At 55.0% G+C, this 22,053-nt stretch overlaps 2 protein-coding genes across 4 annotated transcripts in view; one reads left to right on the top strand and one right to left on the bottom strand.

The window, feature by feature from the left end:
• The window catches only part of CSAD (cysteine sulfinic acid decarboxylase), a 30,929-nt gene extending 21,948 nt beyond the window's left edge, over positions 1–8,981 (bottom strand). Inside the window, exon 1 of one of the 2 annotated variants that reach the window (XM_055124237.1) lies at positions 8,919–8,981. The gene's annotated coding sequence lies outside the window, so the exon portion shown is untranslated. The remainder of the gene's footprint in view (positions 1–8,918) is intronic. The other variant, XM_055124236.1, reaches the window with a different exon arrangement.
• Positions 8,590–22,010, top strand: ZNF740 (zinc finger protein 740). Of its 2 annotated transcripts, none has more exons than XM_055124239.1 (7): positions 8,590–8,747; positions 9,321–9,633; positions 15,870–16,019; positions 16,311–16,400; positions 16,847–16,970; positions 17,414–17,532; positions 19,320–22,010. In XM_055124239.1, exons 2-7 carry the CDS (start codon positions 9,625–9,627, stop codon positions 19,407–19,409), a joined length of 582 nt encoding a protein of 193 aa, XP_054980214.1. In that variant the 5' UTR covers positions 8,590–8,747; positions 9,321–9,624; the 3' UTR covers positions 19,410–22,010. The 2 variants fall into 2 exon arrangements, with proteins under 2 accessions (XP_054980214.1, XP_054980213.1); XM_055124238.1 differs by having other exon boundaries at positions 9,321–9,825.
• The last annotated feature ends 43 nt before the right edge of the window (positions 22,011–22,053 follow it).

Below are 22,053 nucleotides of genomic sequence, written 5' to 3'. Positions count from 1 at the left end.
CTTCTTTTCGATGTGTGCCGGTCTCTGCGGTGTGAGACGGTATCTCATTTTTGATTTGCATCTCCCTGATGATTAGTGATGTAGAGCATTTCTTCATATGCCTTTTGGCCATTTGTATTTCGTCTCTGAGGAAGTTTCTGTTCATTTCTTCTCCCCATTTTATGATGGGACTGGATGGGTTTTTTCTTGTAAACTTCTACCAGAGCCTGGTATATCTTTGATATTAACCCCTGATCAGATGAGCGCTGGGTAAATAATATTTCCCATTCCATGGGTTGTCTCCGTATCTTGGTCACTGTTTCCTTTCAGGTGCAGAAGTTTCTTAGCTTAATGTAGTCTCATTTGTTTATGTTTGTTTTCACTTCCTTGGTCCATGTTATCATTTTGCTATTATTTATAATTTATTCTTCTTCCTTGTTTCTTTGACCTTCTGTAGTTCTTCTTTTGTTTTTCTTTTTTTGTGTGTGTGTCACACCTAGCAATGCACAGGGGTCACTCCTGGCTCATGCACTCAGAAATCACCCCTGGCGGTGCTCAGGGGATCATATGGGATACTGGGATTTGAACCCGGGTCGGCCGCGTGCAAGGTAAACGCCCTACCCGCTGTGCTATCACTCCAGCCCCTTCTTTTGTTTTTCTTTTTCTTTACTCATTCCTCTATATTTTTCCTTCTGGCTGTCTATTCTTGTTCTCCATTATTCTTCTTCATCTAATTCTGACTCTTCCTCTTGCAGGTTTTCTCCTCCTCCTGCTCCCACTCTTCCTTCTGCTTCTTTTCTCCTTCTTCTAGTTCTTCATTCTTTTTTTTTTCTTTTTGGGTCACACCCAGCGGTGCTCAGGGGTTACTCCTGGCTCTGCACTCAAGAATTACTCCTGGTGGTGCTTAAGGGACTATATGGGATGCTGGGAATCGAACCCGGATAGGCCACGTGCAAGGCAAACGCCCTACCCGCTGTGCTATTGCTCCAGCCCCCTTCTTCATTCTTCTTTCTTCATGCTTGAAGATGCCTTTAGCTTTAACGTCATGGAAGGTTCTGCCCATGTTTTACTCCATGTATCTATGGATTCAAGTATGACATTGAGGTCTTTAAATCCTTTTTTGACTTGACTTTTGTGCACAGCATTAGAAAGAGGTCTATGTTCATTGTTTTTTGCATGGAGCTGCCCAGTACGTCCAGCTGACCTCCTTAAGACTTGTCTCTATTCCTCTCTTCACTTCCTTTTTTCTCCCACTCTCCTCAGCTTACCTTCAAGAGCCCTAAAACTTTCCTGGCTTCAGCGCTGGAGTGATAGCACAGCGGGTAGGGTGTTTGCCTTGCATGAGGCCAACCTGGGTTCGATTCCCAGCATCCCATAGGGTCCCCTGAGCACCGCCAGGAGTAATTCCTGAGTGCAAAGCCAGGAGTAACCCCTGTGCATCACCAGGTGTGACCCAAAAAGAAAATAAAAACTTACTTGACCCTTCTGGGCTCTGTCAGAGCTTACTCACCATCTTAAACCTGGTGTTCTCTCAGTCACACCCTGCCCCCTCCCGGGACAACCCCACCCATCCCAAAGCCACACCTAGTGTAATTGCTACCCCAACCCCCCATGATCTGGGGATATAAGGAAGGCTGTGAATTAGCCGAGAAGGACGAATAAGGGAGTGGGTGAGACTGAAGGAGGCAGAGGGAGACTAGATTGGAATAAAGACCAACCAGCCTCGGGCAGGAGCGACAGCACAGCGGGTAGGGTGTTTGCCTTGCACACGGCCAACCCGGGTTCGATTCCCAGCATCCCATATGGTCCCCTGAGCATCACCAGGAGTAATTCCTGAGTGCAGAGCCAGGAGTAACCCCTGTGCATCAGCAGGTGTGACCCAAAAAGAAGAAAAGAAAAAAGACCAACCAGCCTCCTTCGTCTGCCCATTGACACCGGCCATCAGGGGTGAGGGAAGCGGCCCCAGACCACCAAACGCAGGCGGTGAAGAGCTCCGACACACACATGTATTTACTGAATATACAAGAATTGGAGGCTTTAAAAAAGGGGGAGAAATTTGGGGCTAGCTTGCTCCCTTGTTGGCCCAAGATCAACAATCCCACATTGGCAAAAAAAAAAAAAAAAAAACCATAACAATCTGTTCTTGCGTTACCCAGCTCAGGGGACGGTGCTGCGTCCCACGGGTCCCTCTCACCCACATTCGAAGCAATCTCCTGAGCCTCGGCACGCTTAGTTCCTCTTTTTATTTATTTTTGGCTTTTTGGCCCACTCCCAAGCAGTGCTCAGGGCTCACTCCTGGCTCTGTGCTCAGTGGTCACTCCCAGAAGGACTCAGGGAATCATTTGGGGTTCCAGGAATCAAACCCAGGACCTGACATCTAAAAGTCAAGGGTTCTATTCCTGAGTCACGGCTTCAAATTTTGTTACAGCTTCCTCTTTCCTTCAAAAACCAACAAGACAATATGAAAGACTGGATAATTTTTCCTCTGGGCTATACACACACACACACACACACACACACACACATATTTGGCTTTGGCTTTTTTGGTGAGCCCTGGAGATGCTCAGGGGTTATTCCTGGCTCTGCACTCAGGAATCACTCCTGGCAGTCCTCAGGGAACCATGTGGTATACCAGGGATCAAACCCCGGTTGGTTGTGTGCAAGGCAAACGCCCTACCTGCTCTCACTCAGGACCCATGTGCTGCAATATTCTTTTCCTTAAAAACACTTTAGAGGGGCCAGAGAGGTACAGTACATAGCGTAAGGTATCTGCCTTGCACGTGATCAAGCCGGGTTCAATCCCTGGCATCCATATGGTCCCAGAGCACCACCATAAGTATTCCTGAGTGCAGATACAGGAGTAAGCCCCGAGCATCGCCGGGTATGGCCCCAAACCAAAACAAACCAGAAACACTTCAGAGGGGCCAGAGAGGTAGCAGAGCGGTAGGGAGCTTTGCACAGGGCCAACCCAGGCTTTATCCCAGCACCAAGTGTGGCCTCCGAGCACTGCCAGGAGCAATTCCTGTGGAGAGCCAGAAGTAAGCCCTGAGCATCACCAGGTGTGCCCTCTACACACACACACACACACACACACACACACACACACACACACACACACACACACATGATCTCAGGAGATTGATAAACGGGGCGGAGCACAAGGGCTGGAGCGATAGCACAGTGGGTAGCGCATTTGCCTGGCATGTGGCTGACCCGGGTTCGATTCCCAGCATCCCATATGGTCCCCTGAGCACTGCCAGGAGTAATTCCTGAGTACATGAACCAGGAGTAACCCCTGAGCATCGCCGGGTGTGACCCAAAAAGCAAAAAAAAAAAAAAAAGGGGGGGGGTGGAGCACTGCTTTGAATGCTGGAGTCTAGGGTTCGAGTTCCAGTACTAACCCCGGGCCCCCTGATCACCATGCAGAGAACGGCCCTGCCCCCCTCCCCAGCACCGCCAGTTTTGTCCCTGAAACCAAAGAAACGCCCCCAGTCCCCCAGGTGCTTTCCCGCAACTCAATGTCCCTTCACCAATAGGGCCCAGCTGGCTCCCAGGGCGAGGAACGGGTTCAGCTTGTTCTGCAAACATTGGTGGCCGGGCTGTCTGGTTGCCTAGCAGAGGCGCTGCCCAAGGGCCCTGTCTGCCCTTCAGGCTGGATGCTAACTGCCCGTGAAAGAAAGGCAGGATCCCCACCCCACAGCGCGGAGGCTCCACTCAAGAGCAGCAGGGCGGGCCCAGGGAGAAAACGCCCGAGTGCCCCGCGGTCACCAGAGGCCCGGGCAGCCTCGCCTCATCAGAATCTTCCCAAAAGTACTGAGTGGGCTGGGGGAAGACCCTGCCCCCCCACCCACCCGAAATGACCGTTGCCAAATAATAAGTCTGTCTCTTTATCCAAGCTTATTAACAGAGTGAAAACGAACCCACTATCACCCCCACAGATGCACCCTGTGCATCTCCAAAACAAAGATTTGCCTGAGCAAGAGAAAGAGGTAGAAAGTAAGAGATTCTTACTTTTATCTTGTTTGGGGGCTCACTCGGGATCACTCATGGCTGGCTTCAGGGGACCGTAGGAGGTGCCAGAGTGGGAACCTGGGTGGTCCGTGTGCCCAGTAAGTGCATCCCCGCTGTACTATCTCTTGGGGATCCCCCTTACCATCTTTGTTTTGTTGGCTTGAGGTGTGCTGGGAATTGAACCCAGGGCCTCACATACGCAAGGCGAGTGCTGTACTGCCAAGTGGCCAAGTGATATCCTGGCCAGCCTGATCCTTCTTAAAGCAAAACACAGGGGCTGGAGTGATAGTACAGTGGGTAGGGTGTTTGCCTTGCACGCGGGCAACCCGGGTTCGATTCCCAGCATCCCATATGGTTCCCTGAGCACCGCTAGGGGTAATTCCTGAGTGCATGAGCCAGGAGTGACCCCTGTGCATCGCAGGGTGTGACCCAAAAAGTGAAAAAATAATAATAATAATAATAAGCAAAACAAAACACCAGGATCAGAGAATACAGATTAAAGCATTTGTTTTGCATGTGGCTGAACCTAGTTCAATCCCCAGAACCAAATATGGTCCCCAAATACCTGCGGAGTAATTCCTGAGCAAAGAGCCAGGAGTAAGCGCTGAGCATCAGGGGGTATGAACCACACCCCCCACACCCCCTGCCAAAAAAAAAAAAAAGCACCAGAGGAAGCAGACACTCCCAAAATGTTAGTTTCCATCTGCCCCATTCTCTTCTCCGTCCTGGAAGGTTTTGCACTAACCACACCAATTTGTTGACTCAACCATAGTGGGGAAAATGATGGTACAAAAAAATAATTCTGTATCCCACTTATACTTGTTTTGTATAAACCAAGAATCTGTGTTAAAATACTTTAGGAGAGAACTGAGTGCTACACTAAATTCCTCCCCAGCTGGCGAGTTTCTTTTCCTTTCCCTTCTACGTTCCAATAAACATTTCTATTTCAGAAAAATAATAATGATCCTTTAGAAGATTGACAGTTTTCTCCTTAAAGCTTTTCACCAGACCTTCACTTAAGTGTTAGAAATGAACCTAAGGGGCTGGAGTGATAGCACAGTGGGTAAGGCGTTTGCTTTGCACGAGGCCGACCCAGGTTCGATTCCCAGCATCCCATATGGTCCCCTGAGCACCGCCAGGGGTAATTCCTGAGTGCATGAACCAGGAGTAACCCCTGATCATGGCCAGGTGTGACCCCCCCAAAAAAGAGAGAGAAAGAAATGAACCTGAAAAGGTATTAATTCATTCTAATTTTCAAGAGGAGGATCTTGGGCCACAAGACAACCAAATTATTTTTCTTTTTTTTTTTCTTTTTTGGGTCACACCCAGCGATGCACAGGGGCTACTTCTGGCTTTGCACTCAGGAATTACTCCTGGCAGTGCTCAGGGGACCATATGGGATGCTGGGAATTGAACCTGGATCGGCTGAGTGCAAGGCAAATGCCCTACCTGCTGTGCTATTGCTCCAGGCCCCCAAATTAATTTCTCTAAGATTACAAAGGTGACAGACATAGGTGCCAGGCCCAGATCCCTGGTTTCCTGACTTCTGGGCTACATTACTGCCACCACCTCCCACTGCGTTACTTTCTTTGGAGGGGTGGGGAGCACACCCAGTGGAGATCAGGGTTTAATCCTGGGTCTTTGCTCGGGGATTCTGGTGGTTCTCAGGGGTCCATTACTGGGAGGCCAGGGATCAAACACAGGTCAGTCACACACGCACAGCAAGCACCCAACCTGCAGTGCTCTTTCCAGCCTCTGCATTATTTTTTCTTTTCCTTTGGTTTGGGCCACCCCCAGTGGTGGTCAGGGCTCACTCCTAGCAGTGCTCCAGGAAGCGTGTGGCGCCAGGTATCACACCTGGGTCAGCCACCCCTGAGATACTATATCCGGCCCTGATCACTATTTTAAGCACTTAATATTTTCCAAAATAATGTTTGCTTTCCTTGAAACTTTTTCTTTCCACATAAAGATTGGACTCAACCAGAGGAACATCCCATTGAACAAAATCTATAAATTCTTAGTTTCAATTAAACGCAAATGCCATTTTAACTCGATTTTAACCAGAGCAAAAATGGGTGTCTGTACAATACTGCCTTCCTAGTCATGACATGGTAAAAGTTTCCATTCAAGAAACTCTCCAGGGGCTGGAGTGATAGCACAGTAGGGCATTTGCCTTATACGTGGCCAACCCGGGTTCGATTCCCAGCATCCCACAGGGTCCCCCGAGCACCGCCAGGAGTAATTTCTGAGTACAGAGCCAGGAGTAACCCCTGAGCATTGCCAGGTGTGACCCAAGAAGCAAAAAAAATAAAAAATAAAATAAAATAAAATAAAGAAACTCTCCAAAGAAAGGCACAGAGAGACAGACAGAAAAGAAAAGTGTCTGCCACGGAGGCAGGCTGGGGTGGAGGTGGCGGGAAGGAAACTGGGGACATTGGTGATGGGAAACGCACATTGGTGAAGGAACAGGTGTTAGAACATCATGCACTTGAAACCAACCACATTTAACTTTGTAATTCATGACGATTGCATTTTTTAAAATTCCCCAAGCCCCCTTTCTTTTTTATGGGGGTGGGGCACGTCCCGCGGTGCTCAGGGGACACTCTGAGAGGACATGCAGGGCCAGCATTCCAACAAGGGCCAAGGCCATAGCCAAATGCCAGGCGAGCACTTTAACCTTTGTGCTGTATCTCCAGGCTCCCTTCTGGGTTTTGGTTTTTTTTTTTTTTGAGGGAGGGGTGGGGTAGGAAGTCACACAGCAGTACTCAGGGTCCTTAAATGCAAGACAGTTAGCCCCTGTACTATCTATCTGGTTCAAGGCCCTTTCTGTCTTTTACTAAAATAGTATGATTTTGTTAATACATAGTTTAGTTACTTATTAAATTTACTTCTAGATGGGCCATGGTGATAATAAAAGGCTTAAGGCACTTGGCGTGCATGGAGTCAGCGATGGTCCGTATCGCCGGCAGTACACAGGGTCCCCTAAGCACTGCCAGGAGTAATTCCTGAGCACAGTCAGGATTAAGCCCTGAACACAGCCAGGTGAGGCCCCAAATAAAACACTCCCCCCTACAAATTTATTTCTAGAACTGTTATTTCTTTTTCATTGTGAATGAGGCTACTGATCATGACATTTTTATGGCTGGTGGCTGTTTTGTTCATATATATATTGCTTTTTGGGTCACACCCAGCGATGCTCAGGGGTTACTCCTGGCTTTGCACTCAGGAATTACTCCTGGCGGTGCTCGGGGGACCATATGGAATGCCCGGGATCGAACCCGGGTCGGCCGCGTGCAAGACAAACGCCCTACCCGCTGTGCTATCGCTCCGGCCCCCTGTTCTTGTATAGTTTTAAAATACTTGATTCTATAGATCAAACCCAGGGACTCAAACACTAGAGAGACGTGCGCTCCCTGAGCTACATGCCCAAGCTATAAAAGTGGGGAGGGGGCATGCGTGGCCCTAAACCTCCCCCTTCCAGAAAGACATCTCTGATGGATGCTCCATTTTATAGCCCTTTTTATCAATGGCCCCAAACGTGGAGGGCACAAGAAATGAAAAAGCGTGGAGTACACCGACCCAGGTTCGATCCCGGGCTCCCCATCTGGTCCCCTGAGCACAGAGCCAGGAGGAAGCCCTGAGCACTGTCGGGCGTCGTCCAAAAAACCCAAACGAAAAACCAACACGAGGCGCAGACGGCGGCTGAGAATTCTTGTGTTCTTTAACATTTGTTCCCTTTGGATATCACCACCGGTCTCCTAAACTCACATAAACTCACACCCCGAGAGCAGCAGCCGGGACCCGAACGCAGTGAAACTTCCTCCGCCGACTGCACTTTGCATAGCCCGTCTGTATTTAGCAGGACCCACCCTCCCCGCTAAAATTGGAAGCCCAATTTTCAAGACTCCAGTTTCCATTTTCCTGCCGCGGCCGGGGCCCAGGGGCCGACCACCCCGCATCGGTCTCCCACGCGTTGGCCACCGCGGCTCCTCCGGGGCGAGGCAGGAGCGCGAAAGGCGGGACACCGGGGAACGAAGGGCCAGCAGGTGAGCAGGGCGTCTGGACCCCCCACCCCCGCACCGCTCCGATGGTGGCCGGTGCACACGCCAGGCATATGCAAAGCCACCTGACACCTCCCCCCACGCCGCAGCGAGCCCGGCGTCTGCAGATCTGGGGCTGATTTTTGCAAAAATTGAGGTCAAGACAAGTCGGGGGCCCGGTGGAATTCAAAGCCCGGGTTCTACGGCGGCTGTCTGGAGCTGCAGGCTCCGAAGCGGCCGAGGGGGCCGTCTGTGAGGGCCAAACAAGGTTCCCTTTCCGGCGCGGTGAGCAGGTCACCCCGCGGAACGCGCGCACGAGCCCCCGCCACACACGCTCCACGGGGCACCGGGCGCCCGCCCTCAGCCAAGATGGCCGCCGCGGGCTCGGGCGCGCCAGGGCGCCTGCGCAGCGCCGCCGGCCCGCCCCCTTCCGGCCGCCGCACGCCGCAGCCCCCCCCTCGGAGCACTCCGACGCTCACCCCGTGTCGGCTGGCCCCGCCCCTCCCGAGCGCCCGAGCCCGGAAGTGGATACTGCAGCCCGGCGGCAGGCCGCGGGGGAGGGGGAAGTGCTTCCGGGGAACCGGGCCCAGGGCTGGTGTTTGTAAACTTGCCTCGGTCCCGGCGGGGGCAGCGGCGGCCGCGGGCTTAGCGCCGGGGGCTGCGGCCCGGAGGAGGCGCGGCGCGGCGCGGGAGGCGGCGGGAGGCCGCGCCCGGCAGGTAGGGGCCCGGGCCGGGGCGCGCGGCCGCGTCCCCGCGCTCGCAGGCCGCGGGGCGCCGCGCGGGGGGAGGGGCGCGCGGAGGGGCGCGCGCCGGGGCGGGGGCGGCGCGGGGGAGGGCGCGAGGGCCGCGCCGCCGCCGCCCCCCGCCGCCGCCGCGCCGTCTCCCTACCTGCCGGCCGCCGTCCGCCCGCGCCCCGCGCGCCCGGGGCCGCCTTAAGACGGGGCGAGCGCGCCGGGCCGGCCCACTAGGCACAAAAGCCCCGGAGGGCCTCCGCCCCCTTTTCCCTTCCCGAGCTGGCAGGGCCCAGCGGTCGGGCTATTGGCTGATCTCCTCCCCCCGGGGCCCCAATTACTTTTGCTCCTCTTGGCCGGCCCCCAAGAAGCCACTTTCTTCCTTTGACCCTGCAGGGGGCTGGGGGGGGAAAGAAAAAGAAATATTCCTGATGGATGCCCTGGCTTCGCTTCCCAGAGAGCACCTGGCAAAAATAAATTTCCAAGTTCAGCCCCGTTACAGGTTGCGTGGCCCCAGGATGGAACCCCCTAACCGCGCCGTCTCCCTTTCTGGTTGCAGGAAACAGATCCGGAAGATTATCGGGGACAACCAGCGCGAGGGCCAAGAGGGACACAGACGCGCATCTGACCACAGACAGGGGCCACGCTGAGGCCAGGGATCCTGGGAGCATCTCTCTCGCCTGTGCAGGACATTGAGTTCTATTTGAGGACAAAGGAAGGCTCAGTATGGCAGCAGGACTGAAGGGACATGAAGGAGTGGTTACAATGATTTGGTGACAGTTTCTTCCAAACTGCAGTGTCTTAAGGAAAAGTGGACCAAGAAACTCCTCTAACTTTTGAGTTGCGTTAGGGGTGAAATCAGCATGGCTCAGGTAAAACACTCTAGCGTCCTCCTCCTTCAAGATCTCTGGGAAGCGAATTTGCAGTTTCACTCTTGAATGCTGCCTTAGTCAACCTATTGACCAGCCCAGTGATCAGCCCTCTGTAATAAGCTCCAGGGGGAGATCTAGAGGAAGGAAAGGCCACAGCCCCTGCCTCAGGGAGCTTCCAGTCAAATGAAGGAGGTAGGCTATACCACATTACAGGCGCTGCTGGGACGCTTGCGAAGAAACGGGCACAGTTCACATTTGCTTGGTGCATTAAGTCCTGAGGGGCACGAGACAGTGTGCAGTCTGGTGAATGCTTCATTTGTTGTTGTTGTTGTTTTTTTCCAGCAGGAATTTCTTAACGCTCCTGTTACTTGCAAGGCATTGTGCCGGGGATACAAAGATGAATATGGTGGTCCCTGCCCCCACCCAGCAAGCTTGGGTGGGATGGGGGTGGGGAGAATGAAGGAATAATCTTTTACTTATCTTTCTATTCCCCTTGCCTTCTGTGGTGGTAGAGAGCCCATGAATCGGTTGATTGAACAAATGTGCAAATAATAGAGGCGTGTACTCAGTGGAGGAGAGAATTATACCCCTTCCTGGGTGGGGAGGGGGAGAAAGATTTGAAGGATGCATAGGATTTTCTAGGTGAGCAAGCAGAATAGAAGACCTTGCTCAGAGGCTTAGACGCATGGGAGAAGGAGGTCAGGTTCAACGTGCTGCAGATGGTTTGCTAGCGAAGGAAACGCTGCACGTACTTGGCTAGTAATTTTTGGGTTTTGACCATGCCTGAGTCCTGAGGGCTTCCTCCTGGCTCTATGCCAGAGGTCACTCCTGGCAGGGCTCACATGTGGACCATATGTGGAGCCTGGGATCTAACCTAGGTCTGCTGAACATAGAGCAAGCACTTGACCCCCGTACTCTTCCTGGCCCACTTTGCTAATGGCTTGAATGGTGGGTTCAGGAGCGTTTGTAGGAATGGTGAAGGATGGGGAAAGTCAGGGGTGGTTTTCCCTGGGAAAGTAGAATAACCCAGTTGCCCTTGGTTAAGAAGTTCCACTTAATTCTCTAGATCTGAAGACTGCTCAGCAGCAGGGTGGGCCCAGATCTGCACATTTGAAGGGTCAGGGTCATGGCGGCAGGGGAGGGTGGGTTGGAGGAACAGGTTGACCGAACAGGCTCATGTGGGACAGTTCTGTGGTGCCTCCCCAGCGCCGAGGTCTCTCCAGGGACCCCCTGTCAGCCAGCAGGGTGGCGGCGTGACTGGAGCCTGGCTGCCTTCCAGCTGTGCATCCGCGCTCTCCCTCTCTGAGTCCGAGTCGGAGCCCTTCCGTGTCGTCTTCCTTTGTCTCCTCTGCAGCCCGCCTCACAGCAGCGTGTCGCGTTTGTTCTGAGAACTTGGCCGTTCCCTAGTTGAGCATAGCAGGACTCTGGCATCGGGGCCTCCAGCCCGGGGTCCCACACTTAACCGTGCTCCACCGCCCTGGAGCAGTTGACCTCTTAGACTAACCTCATCCGCCCCAGATGACACAGGCTTGAGGAACTTAACTTTTTTTTTTTTTAATCTTTGGAGCCACACCCCGTGGTACTCGGGGGTTACTCCTGGCTCTGCACTCAGGAGTTACTCTTGGCAGGCTTGAGGGACGGGATACAGGATGCCGGCCGTCAAACTCAGGTTGGCTGCATGCAAGGCCAGTGCCTTACCCCCACACACACACACACACGATCTAGTCCCAAGCCACAAAATTTCTTAAGAAATGAATGTTTAACAAAATTTCCTCTTTATTGCTACATTTTCCAAACCATGTGCCTAACAACATAGAATATTTTTTCTCACACTTTTTTTTGTTTGTTTTGGTAGTGCCAGGAATTGAACCCCTGACCTCCCACAGGCAAAGCAGGCACTGCAAGGCCTAGGAAATATTGTTCAGCTTTGTAGCAACACGCAGCTGCTGCCCTGGGCGGGGCTACTCCTGGCTTTCTGTTTTGGGGGACTTGCCCTGCTGAGAACCTGGTTGGGGTTGACCTCATGCAAGGCAAGTGCTTTAACCCCTATACTATCTCTTCAGTCCTAGAAAATAACTTTCAGGAAATAGTTGAATCACCAAATTTCCACAAGTGAGTTAAACAGAAAATCCTGGGCCACAGAGAGAGAGTGCCGCATAGGGTGCTTATCTTGCACACGGCTAGCCTGGGTATGATCCGTGGCACCCCTGGTACCTGCCAGGAGTGATCCCTGAGCCCAGGGCCGGGAATAAGCCCTTGAGCACCGCTGGGTGTGAGCCAAAAGTAAAAAAAAATTCAAAAAAAATTAAAATATTAAAAGTTTTTCCAGATGATTAGTTCATCCTGAGACCCCCAGATTCTCCCTTGAAAACTTGTCCTGGTAGTGCTCAAGGGACCACATAGGGTAATAAGGATTTAACCCGGGTCAGCCCTGTTGAAGACAAAAGGCTGGAGGAATAGTGCAACAAGTAGGCGGTTTGCCTTGCACGCAGCCGACCTGGGTTCAATCCCCGGCATCCCATATGGTCCCCTGAATACTACCAGGAGTGCACAGTACAGAGCCAGGAGTAATTCCTGAGAATCGCTGGGTGCAGCCCAAAAAGCAAAACAAAGGGGCTGGAGCCATAGCTTAGAGGGTAGGGCATTTGCCTTGCACGCGGCCGACCCGGGTTCGATTCCCAGCATCCCATATGGTCTCCCGAGCACAGCCAGGAGTGATTCCTGAGTGCAGAGCCAGGAGTAATCCCTGAGCATCCTCGGGTGTGACCCAAAAAGAAAAGCAGCCTTGTGCAAGCAAGTGCCATACCTGCTATCCTGTCTCTCCGGCCCAACTCTGCCTTTTTAAGCATTAGTTACCTTCAATGCAAAGTGCCAGATAATGCATGCTTTGTATGCAGGAAGCCTGGCCTTAATACCCAGCACATGGTTCCCTGAACACTGAGCTGGGAGTAGCTTGAGCACTGCTGGGTGTGACCAAGAAACAAAGTTTATCAAGTCTCTGGCCCAAGCATTCAGCAGGTAGGGCATTTGCCTTGCGTGCTACTGACCCAGATTCGATACCTGCCACCCCATGTGGTCCCCTGAGCCCGCCAAGAGTGACTACCGAGCGGAGTCTGGACTAAGCCCTGAGCTCCACCAGGTGTGGCCTAAAAACAAGAAGTTTCATCAAGTCTCAGTTGCGAGTAAGGAGCTCTCATCCCCCAGGCCTACCAAGAGTGATTCCTGAGTGCAGAGCCAGGAGTAATCCCTGAGTATCATCAGATATGGCCCCAGATATGGGGGGAGAGGGGGACTGGAGCGATAGCATAGCATGTAGGGTGCTTGCTTTGCACACGGCTGACCAGGTTTGATGCCCAGTGTCCCATATGCTCTGTTGAGCACACCAGGACTAATTCCTTAGCACAGTCAGGATTAACCCCTGAGCAACGCGAGTTGAGGCCCAAAAACAAAAAATTTCAAAAAAAAAAAATTGTAATACTGAGACCCTAGAGATACTATAGCGAGTAAGACACTTGTCTTGTATGTGGCAATCTGAACTCCAGCACCCCGTGTGGTCCCCCAAACCCTGCTGAGAGTGACCCCTGAGCACAGCTAGGGGTAGCTCAAGGAAAAGGGAAATTCTATAATTCCGCATGGAATAGGAATTATGAGAAATCATGGACTTGCCCACATGTAAGTGACCCATGGTTGGAGATGAAGAGAAATTAATCATACAGTCAACTTCAGAATCCTATTGAGTAGGGGTGTGTCTTGGAGCAGAGAGCAGGGTCCTGGTGGCAGTGTTCGAGGGGCCTTTCAGACCTGGAGTTGCTGGGTGCCAACCAGACGCCTCAGTCCTCCGTGCTGTCTCTACGACCCTAAATAACACAAATTTTAGATGTTACAGTTGACAGCACTTAGAGAATTTCGAACCTAAGTGGATTCCTCAAAAATAAGACCTTGGCGGGGCTGGAGCGATAGCACAGCTGGTAGGGCGTTTGCCTTGCACGCGGCCGACCCGGGTTCAATTCCCAGCATCCCATATGGTCCCCTGAGCACCGCCAGGGGTAATTCCTGAATGCAGAGCCAGGAGGAACCCCTGTGCATTGCCAGGTGTGACCCAAAAAGCAAAAAAAAAAAAAAAAAAAAAAAGACCTCTGGGCTGGAAGGGTAGCACTGCGGGAAGGACGTTTGCCTTGCGTGAAATTGACCCGAGTTCAGTCCCCAGCATCCCATACCATCTCCCAGTCCCGTTAGGGGTGATCCCTAAGTGCAGAGCCAGGAGTAAGCTCTGAGCACTGCTGGCTATGGCCCAAAAAGAAAAACCAAACGGGCTAAAGCGATAGCACAGCGGGTAGGGCGTTTGCCTTGCACGCGGCCAACCTGGGTTTGGTTCCCCGAATCCCATATGGCCCCCTGAACACGGCCAGGGGTGATTCGTGAGTGCAGAGCCAGGTGTGACCACTGAGCATCACTGGGTTTGACCCAAAAAGCAAAAAAAAAAAAACAAAAAACTGTAAATGGAAAAATGGCTTAAATTTTTTAAATTTTGGGGCTGGTGCAATAGCACAGCGCGTAGGGCTTTTGCCCTACACGCAGCCGACCCGGGTTCAATTCCCAGCATCCCATATGGTCCCCCAAGCACCACAGGAGTAATTCCTGAGTGCATGAGCCAGGAGTAACTCCTGTGCATCGCAGGTGTGACCCAAAAACAAAACAAAAAAATTTTTAATTTTTGTTTTATTTTGCCAGGGAGGAGCCACACTTGATGGTGCTCAAAGCTTATTCCTGGCTCTGCGTTCAGGGATCACTCCTGGCTGGGCTTGGGGAACCATATAGGGTGCTGGGGATCGAACCTGGGTTGGCTGCATGTGCGGCAAGCGCCCTGCCCCTCTGCACTATCTCTCTGGCCTGATAATTTTATCAATAGCTTATTTGTGAGACCTGATACAGTTGGCACCCATTGGGAATGGTGTCCGGGGCGCCCTGAGAGGAAGAGGGTGTCCCCTGAGGGTTTCAGTGGGCAGGCAGGGTAGACCTCGCCCTGCACAGTGTCCAGGAATGGTGGGAACACTGAAAACAAAGCAATGCATTAAAAAATATATATATATATCTAGGGGCTGGAGCCATAGCACAGTGGGTAGAGCGTTTGCCTTGCACGTAGCCAACCCGGGTTTGAATCCCAGCATCCCATATGGTCCCCCGAGCACCGCCAGGAGCAATTTCTGAGTGCAGAACCAGGAGTAATTCCTGTGCATTGCTGGGTGTGACCCAAAAAGCAAAAAAAAAAAAAAAAAAAAAAACTAATATCATCATTCTGTTGATCGTTGATTTTCTTTATATATATATATATATATATACACACATACGTATATATATGGTTGTTTTTGTTTTGTTGTGTTTTTTTTTTTTTTTTTTTTTTGCTTTTTGGGTCACAATCAGCAATGCTCAGGAGTTACTCCTGGCTCTGCACTCAGAAATTACTCCTGCCTGGCATTGCTTGGGGAACCATATGGGATGCCGGGGATTGAACCTGGGTTCGCCGCATGCAAGGCAAATGCCCTACCCACTGTACTATCACTTCAACTCCCTACTATATCTGAAATTTTTTTTTGAGGGGGGGTTACACCTGGTGATGCACAGGGGTTACTCCTGGCTCTGCACTCAGGAATTACCCCTGGCGGTTCTCAGGGGACCATATGGGATGCTGGGAATCGAACCCAGGTGAGTCATGTGCAAGGCAAACGCCCTCCCTGCTGTGCTATCGCTCCAGCCCCAATATCTGAATTTTTAAAGTAATATGTAGCTGCACATACTGGACCTGGCATGGTGCTGAAGGACTCAGTTATGTACCCAGTCTGTGTCGAAATACTGACTGATAACAAAAAGTCCTCGTTCCTCGTGAGGGCACCTGGGAGGACCCTGGAAGGGAGGCATTGTGGGGGAGGAAGGACCCTCTCAGCTGGGAGTCCCAGTGTGAGCCAGCAGCCTGCCAGCACCCTCAGGGCGTCCTGGGCCGTCCTGGAAGTGGGCAGAGGCTAGTGCAATTTGTGGGGGGGGGGGCACACTTTCTGTGTGTTGGGTCCGAGAAGGCAGCCGTCCTGGTGGGCACGAGTGGTCTTTCTTCCCGAGAGGGGGGCGCAGGCTCCGTGTGTCTGAGGGCCGCTGCCTTAGAGAGCCGCGGCACGTGGCGGGTCGGGGCGCTCCGTGGGCGAGGGCGGGAGCCGTGACCGGCACCTCCTCTCCTTTCGACCCAGGCAAGTCTCCTGGCTTGTGAAGGCCTAGCAGGTGTGAGTCTGGTTCCCACTGCAGCCAGCAAGAAGATGATGCTGAGCCAGATCGCCAGCAAGCAGGCGGAGAATGGAGAGCGGGCAGGGAGCCCCGAGGTGCTGAGGTGCTCCAGTCAGGTACGGCGCTGGCGGGGCGCACGGTGGCGGCCCCGGGCCCAGCCAGGGTCAGACGCTCTGCCAGGAGGTGCCAAGCTTCCGTCCCCTTGTGCTTGTAGTGTAGGGAGTGGGGAAGGGGGGCTCCAGGCAGGGTGTGAACGGATGCGCGGATTGGAGGAAGGTCTTTTCCATATGGCCCCACCCCAAGGCCCTGGCGAGACAATGGAGTGCCTCCCCTCAACACCAGGCCAGTCGGCCGGTCTCTCGGCCCTGCTCTGAGCCGGACTGTGACTGTTTGGTTTATGTTCAAAGGGCCACCGCAAAGACAGCGAGAAGTCCCGGAGCCGCAAAGACGATGCCAGCTTGTCCGAGGCCTCGCATTCCAAAAAGACTGTTAAAAAGGCAGGTAATGGGGTATCCCCAAACCGGTCCGGCTTGGTAACGGGGTAATTCTCTTTCTCCCACTCAACCTGGAGCTCCCTCACGTGCTTTGGTCCCGCGTAGCCAGTGAGTGTGTCACCCAGGTTTTTTTTTTTTATTTTTTATTTATTTTTTTTTTTTTGGAGAGAGGCTGTGTCTTTTGTTGATGCTGGGATCCAGGCCAGAGCATTGCACGTGCAGGGCAGGTTCTCAGCCGTTAGACCCCGTCCACAGCCCTCCCCGCCCCTTGTAATCTGAAGTCCACTTTGTGGTAGGCCTCAGGCCTCTCTGAACGTTCTTGGCGGGAGGACAGTCCGGGGAGCAGGAGGGAGGACAGTCCGGGGAGCAGGAGGCAGGAGGGTCAGCCCAAGAGCGGGGTGCCGGGGAGGGGAGGAGGGGCCTGCTGATGTGCTGCTGGTTGCCTCCAGGTGGTGGTGGTAGAACAGAATGGTTCTTTCCAAGTAAAGATTCCCAAAAATTTTACTTGCGAACACTGCTTTGGAGCCTTCAGGAGTAGCTACCACCTCAAGAGGCACATCCTTATTCATACTGGTAAGTCTCTGTCCCGTATTCAACAGGGGAGAGGAATCTTTGTCACCTTTCCCTTGGGGGGGCGCAGGGATGAGTCACTCCCTGCAGCGGTGCAGTCAGAGGCACGCGAGGTGCCGGGCTCCCTCATGCAACGCGTGTGCTCCGGCCCACTCAGCCCTCGCCCCCCCCAGAACTGGCTGTGGTTTGTAGTGAGCCTGAGAGAGAGAAGCTCTGTGGAGGGTATTTTGGCTGGGGGAAGGCGGGTGTTTCCCAGGGTAAGTACTAGAACGCAAAGCAGGAAGGTGGGTGAGGCAGCCTGCATGGTTCTCCGCCGTGTCACGGAGACCGGCAGTTTGGGGCACTCTGTCCCCAGGGCGGGTCTCTGAGTCTCTGAAGGTTCACGTATCGGGGGGAACTGCTGTGGTCACTCCTGACGAGAACCTCCCCCGATCCTCCCCCTCCAGGTGAGAAGCCCTTCGAGTGTGACATCTGTGACATGCGCTTCATCCAGAAGTACCACCTGGAGCGCCACAAGCGCGTGCACAGCGGCGAGAAGCCATACCAGTGTGAGCGGTGTCACCAGGTCAGTCGCCGTTTCTGGCCAGGGTAGAGCCCGGGATAAGGGGTCTTCTGGGGGGCTTTTGTTTGGGGGCCACACCCGCCTGGCAGTGCTCGGCTAACCCCTGGCTTTGCATTCAGGAGTAACTCCTGGTGAGGACCGGGGACCGTGTGGGGTGCTGGGGATCAAACCTGTGTTAGCTGTGTGCAAGGCAAGCCCCCTCCCCACTGTTGTATCTCCAGCCCTCGACCAAGACGGCTTCTTCCTTTGGTTCTCACATTAACTCAGTAGTGTTACCAGTAATGGGGACATTGAGATGGAGAGAGGTGAAGTTTCCCAAGGACACAGGACCCGGGGCAGAGGCAGTTCCAGTTCTTAGTGGCCCCTGAGAGCAGGTGCACCTCGAAGGGGAAAGTTGACTCTGTCTTTGTGCAGGGGAGCAGCGGCATGTCGGCACATGGCCCAGTGAGACCGAAGAGCCAGACCCCCGAGGGCGCGAGTGACGAGGGCCACCGGGGTAGTGCAGCTTGTTGGGCACTTGTCTTTAAGCAGCTAACCTGGGTTCGATCCCCGGCATCCCATATGGTCTCCCAAGTACCACCAGGAGTGATCCCTGAGTGCAGAGCCAGGAAGAAGCCCTGAGCACCACCAGGTGTGGCCAAACACCCACGGGCCATCCAAAAAAAGTTATGAGGGACCAGAGAGATAGTAAGGGGTTAAGGTCCTTGCCTGGCGTGCAGAGGACCTGGGTTTTCCCCCCTGCGCCCAGTGTGGTCCCCCCAGCACCACCAGGCATGATTCCTTAGTACGTTGCCGGGAGTAAGCCCTGAGCACCGCCAGGTCTGGCCCCAAAGCCACCCACAGACACACATGATGAAAAAGCAGCCACACAGTGAGCAGGTTCTTCAGCCCCACTTTACAGACGTGCGTGGCAGGGGGCCAGGGTGTGGCTCTGGTATAGCACGTGCCTGGTGGGGAGGCTCTGGGCTCCTTCCCTGGAGCCTCTGTAGAGCAGAAAGGGGCTGGAGTGATAGCACAGGTGTAAGGCCTCGCACGCGCCAGCCCTGGGTTCAGTCCCCAGCGGCACCAGGAGTAAGCACTGGGCAAGGTCGGGTACTCGGACTCCTCACCCCAGAGCAAGCTGAAAGCGGAGGGGCCGGAGAGATGGTGCAGCGGGGAGGCAGTAGCCTTGCACGCAGCCAGTCCAGGTTCAATTCCGGACACCCCGTCTGGTCCCTGATACGGCTGTCTTACACCGTCCCCGCAAGCTCCCCCCAGATGACCAGCTTACACCGTCAGGAGCAAGCCCTGAGCACCGCCCAAGTGTAGCCCCGAAACAAAAAACCCGGAAGCTGAGTGTGCAAATCCAGGGTTGTCGGATAACTTGCCCGAGGCAACTGCTGACTCAGCTTCGAGCTTGTGTCCCTCTTTGCAAGGCCCAGGGAGGGAGGACCGTAGCGCCCCGGGCCCTTCCTGCTCGGTGCTCAGGCCGGCCCGGGTTTCCGGGTCTCCCGTGTACATGGCCCACACTCCAGCCCTGCAGCACGCCCTCGGCCCGAGAGCCACGTCCTTGGCTGTTTGTTTGTTAGTTAGTTTTGGGGTCACGCTCAGCAATACTCAGGCCTTACTCCTGGCTCTGCACTCGGGAGTCCCTCCTGGCAGGGCTCAGGGGACCACACGGCCATAGGAGATGCCGGGGATCGAGTCCCCGTCGGCCGCCTGCAAGGCCAGCGCCCTCCCTGCTGTGCTGTCGCTCTGCCCCAGGAGCGGACTTGCTTCTCTCAGGCACTTAACCCGCCCTTTTCTCTCAGTGTTTTTCCCGGACAGATCGATTGCTCAGACACAAGCGGATGTGCCAAGGGTGCCAGTCCAAGACTTCCGACGGGCAGTTTTCTCTCTAGGCGCCCGGGGCCCTGGGTGGTGGGAGTGATCAGAAGCAGCTACTGAAGAGCGCGCCCCCATTTGGCCTCGTGTCCCGCCACCACCACCCGCCCGTACCTGCCCCTCCCCTGGAGGGGTGGCTGGGGGCAGAAGAGTGCGGCTGGGACATGGCCCAGAGCCTCAGCTCTGTAAATAATCTGAGACTTGGAGCATCTCGGGGAAGTTCGTGCAGCATTCCTGGGTCAGGCGGCCAGTCCCTGCACCCTCGGCTGCGGTCAGGTGGGGGACTGGACCAAGACTGAAGTGTCGCTTCCGCCCCCTTGGACGCCGGCTGGCAGCTGAAACAGGAGAAGATTGGGGCGAGGGCTTTGTTCGTTCTGTTCTTGTTTTTGTTTAAGCCAAAAGCGGTCTCGGCAGGTGCCCGTGGAAACAGGGCATCCGGACGGCGAGTCGTGGTCCGGGCAGGGCCTCTGCCCAGCCCACCCCCGAATGGACTTGGTTTAGTCGCAGGTGATCCGCAGTGCTCCTCGGCCCGCACCTCGTCCAGTGGAAGGAGCCGGGAGCAGGGGGGCAGCGAGCTCCCCAGCCCCCCTCCCCGCTGAGGGGGCAGAGAGGAAGAGGGGGGAGCAGGCGGGGGCCTCTCGTTTCCTCCAGGGAGCAGCAGGAGTTGTGCCCAGGGCTCTTGTGACGGCCCCGTGCCGCTCTGGGCCCGGCGGGGTCGGCTCAAGTGCCTTTCGGAGGAAACTTGGGTGAGAGGGGCCTGGGGGCCCGCCCCTCCCCCTCCAGGCGGCCGGCCCTGGAGCTCGCCCGTGGCTACCTCGCTGCCAGTGGACTCCCAAGCCAGACACTCGTGGTGCACGCGCGGAGTCGCGGCTGTGAACGTGGGGTTCTCGCCCTGCGCCCCCTCGGACTCCTGGTGCCCCCTGGCGTGACTGTCCGCAGGAGGCGCTGGTCCCCCTGCCCGAGTCCTATCACTGTATCCGGGCGGAGGGGCAGGAGGGCCGCAGGGAGAGGCTGAGGAAGCAGCCCAGCGTGGCTTCTGTTCTCCAGCGCGAGTATTGCTCCTCTCTGCTCCCCCACGCCCCCCCCGTCCGTCTGTCCCATGTCCCCCCACCCCCGCCACGCAGAGTGATGGGGGGTGTGCTATGTGAGTGTTCGTGTTTGTGTGCTTAGAGCCGGCGCATTAATGAGCCAGACCTTCTCCAGCCCGTAGCTTAGAGGGGGGTGTGCAGAAAGCAGCTTCCCTTCCCCCGGGGGCTGACGGGCGGCGGCGGGGTGCTGCAGGGCCGTGCTCGGAGGGGCTTTCTAGGTTTGATGCAACAGGCTGGGCGTGGGGCATTGCTGAGTCCAGCCCGGCATCTGTGAACATGAATTTTCTAAGGGAAAATGAAAAACCCTTTTCTTCCTCTAAGGAGGCTCTGAGGCCCAGGGACCGTCCCTCCCCCTCCCCGCCCCCCGGAGCTGCAGTGAAGCTGACCGGGCTGCCGTGGCCTAGGGAGCGGCCCCCGGGAAGGGCAGCGGCGGGCTCCTTCCTGGCCGGGAGCTGCCCCGGATCGTGGCGTGGGGGTGCGGGTCCTCCCTACCTCCGAGGCCTGAGGACTTCAGGGAAAACCCCAGGCGGCCCAGACACCTGGAGAGCATCCGGGCTCCTGGGGGGAGACGCTGGGGAATGCGGCCCGTGGCGGGCTCCAGGCGGGTGTGTCCCCACCTGCGGACTGTGGCGTCTGTCCTTCACCTCAAGGAGTAACTGTGGCAGGGAGAGGTTCAGGCTGCCGCCCTCCGGGGAGGCCTCTCCCGCTCTCCCCGCCCCTCGCAGCCGACTGGGGCCATGGGGTGCGGGGGGCGGTCGCAGGACTCTGCCCCACTGTGAATGTGGGTGGGTGCCCGTGCCCAGCCGCTGACGCCTCAGCTTCCTGCCTGCCTGGGTGGGCGAGGGGCCGACCAGAACCCCCTGTCTCGGGGAGGGCGGAGGGGGGGTGCTGTGAGACACTCAGGAGCCAGGTCAGGGACGGGGTGCCGGTGTCCTGGGGCATTTGGTGTGTGCAGGGAGCAGGGGCAGAGTCGGAGGTGGGGCCCCGGGGCCCAGGGTGCAGCCTCCTTTGCTCACGGGGTCTGGCCCTGGAAAGACGCTTCAGGTGTTTGGAGCGATGGGAAAGGGAGAGGGGACAGGCTCTGGGACACCGGGATACAGGATTGGGGAACCTGGGGAAGCCGTGCCAGTCCCCGCGTGGGCGCCTACTCCAGCCCTGCCGGCACCACCCTCCCCGCCCCCCGTACAGCCTCCCGTCACCACTTAGCTACTGATTGTGCCCCGCGGCTTGAATTCGGGGGTGGAATAGGCCTGACCTGCTCCCCTCTGCCCGGACGCGCTCTGCCTCTGCTAGGGCCCTGGCCAGGGCTCCTTCCTCCAGCTAGGCTCCCCACCTTCTCACCCCCCCTTTTTTTTTAATATACTTATTTTGCTATTGGGGGTGGGGAATATCAAAATGAACAAGATCACTTTTAAATGGTAGTTTTTATAAGATGTTATAAACTTGTATCTTTTTACCATTAAAGTACAGTGTATGTTCCTTCGTGATATATTTAGGATATTTAAATAAAAAGAAAATGGGACTTTTCTACATACCATCTCTTCTTTGGGGAGAATATCTACGAGGGAAGCTT

The sequence above is a fragment of the Sorex araneus genome, chromosome 2, assembly GCF_027595985.1.
Source record: "Sorex araneus isolate mSorAra2 chromosome 2, mSorAra2.pri, whole genome shotgun sequence".
Classification (NCBI taxonomy): domain Eukaryota; kingdom Metazoa; phylum Chordata; class Mammalia; order Eulipotyphla; family Soricidae; genus Sorex; species Sorex araneus.
Note: the sequence above shows the minus strand (reverse complement) of the source record. Positions and strands in the feature narration are given on the sequence as shown.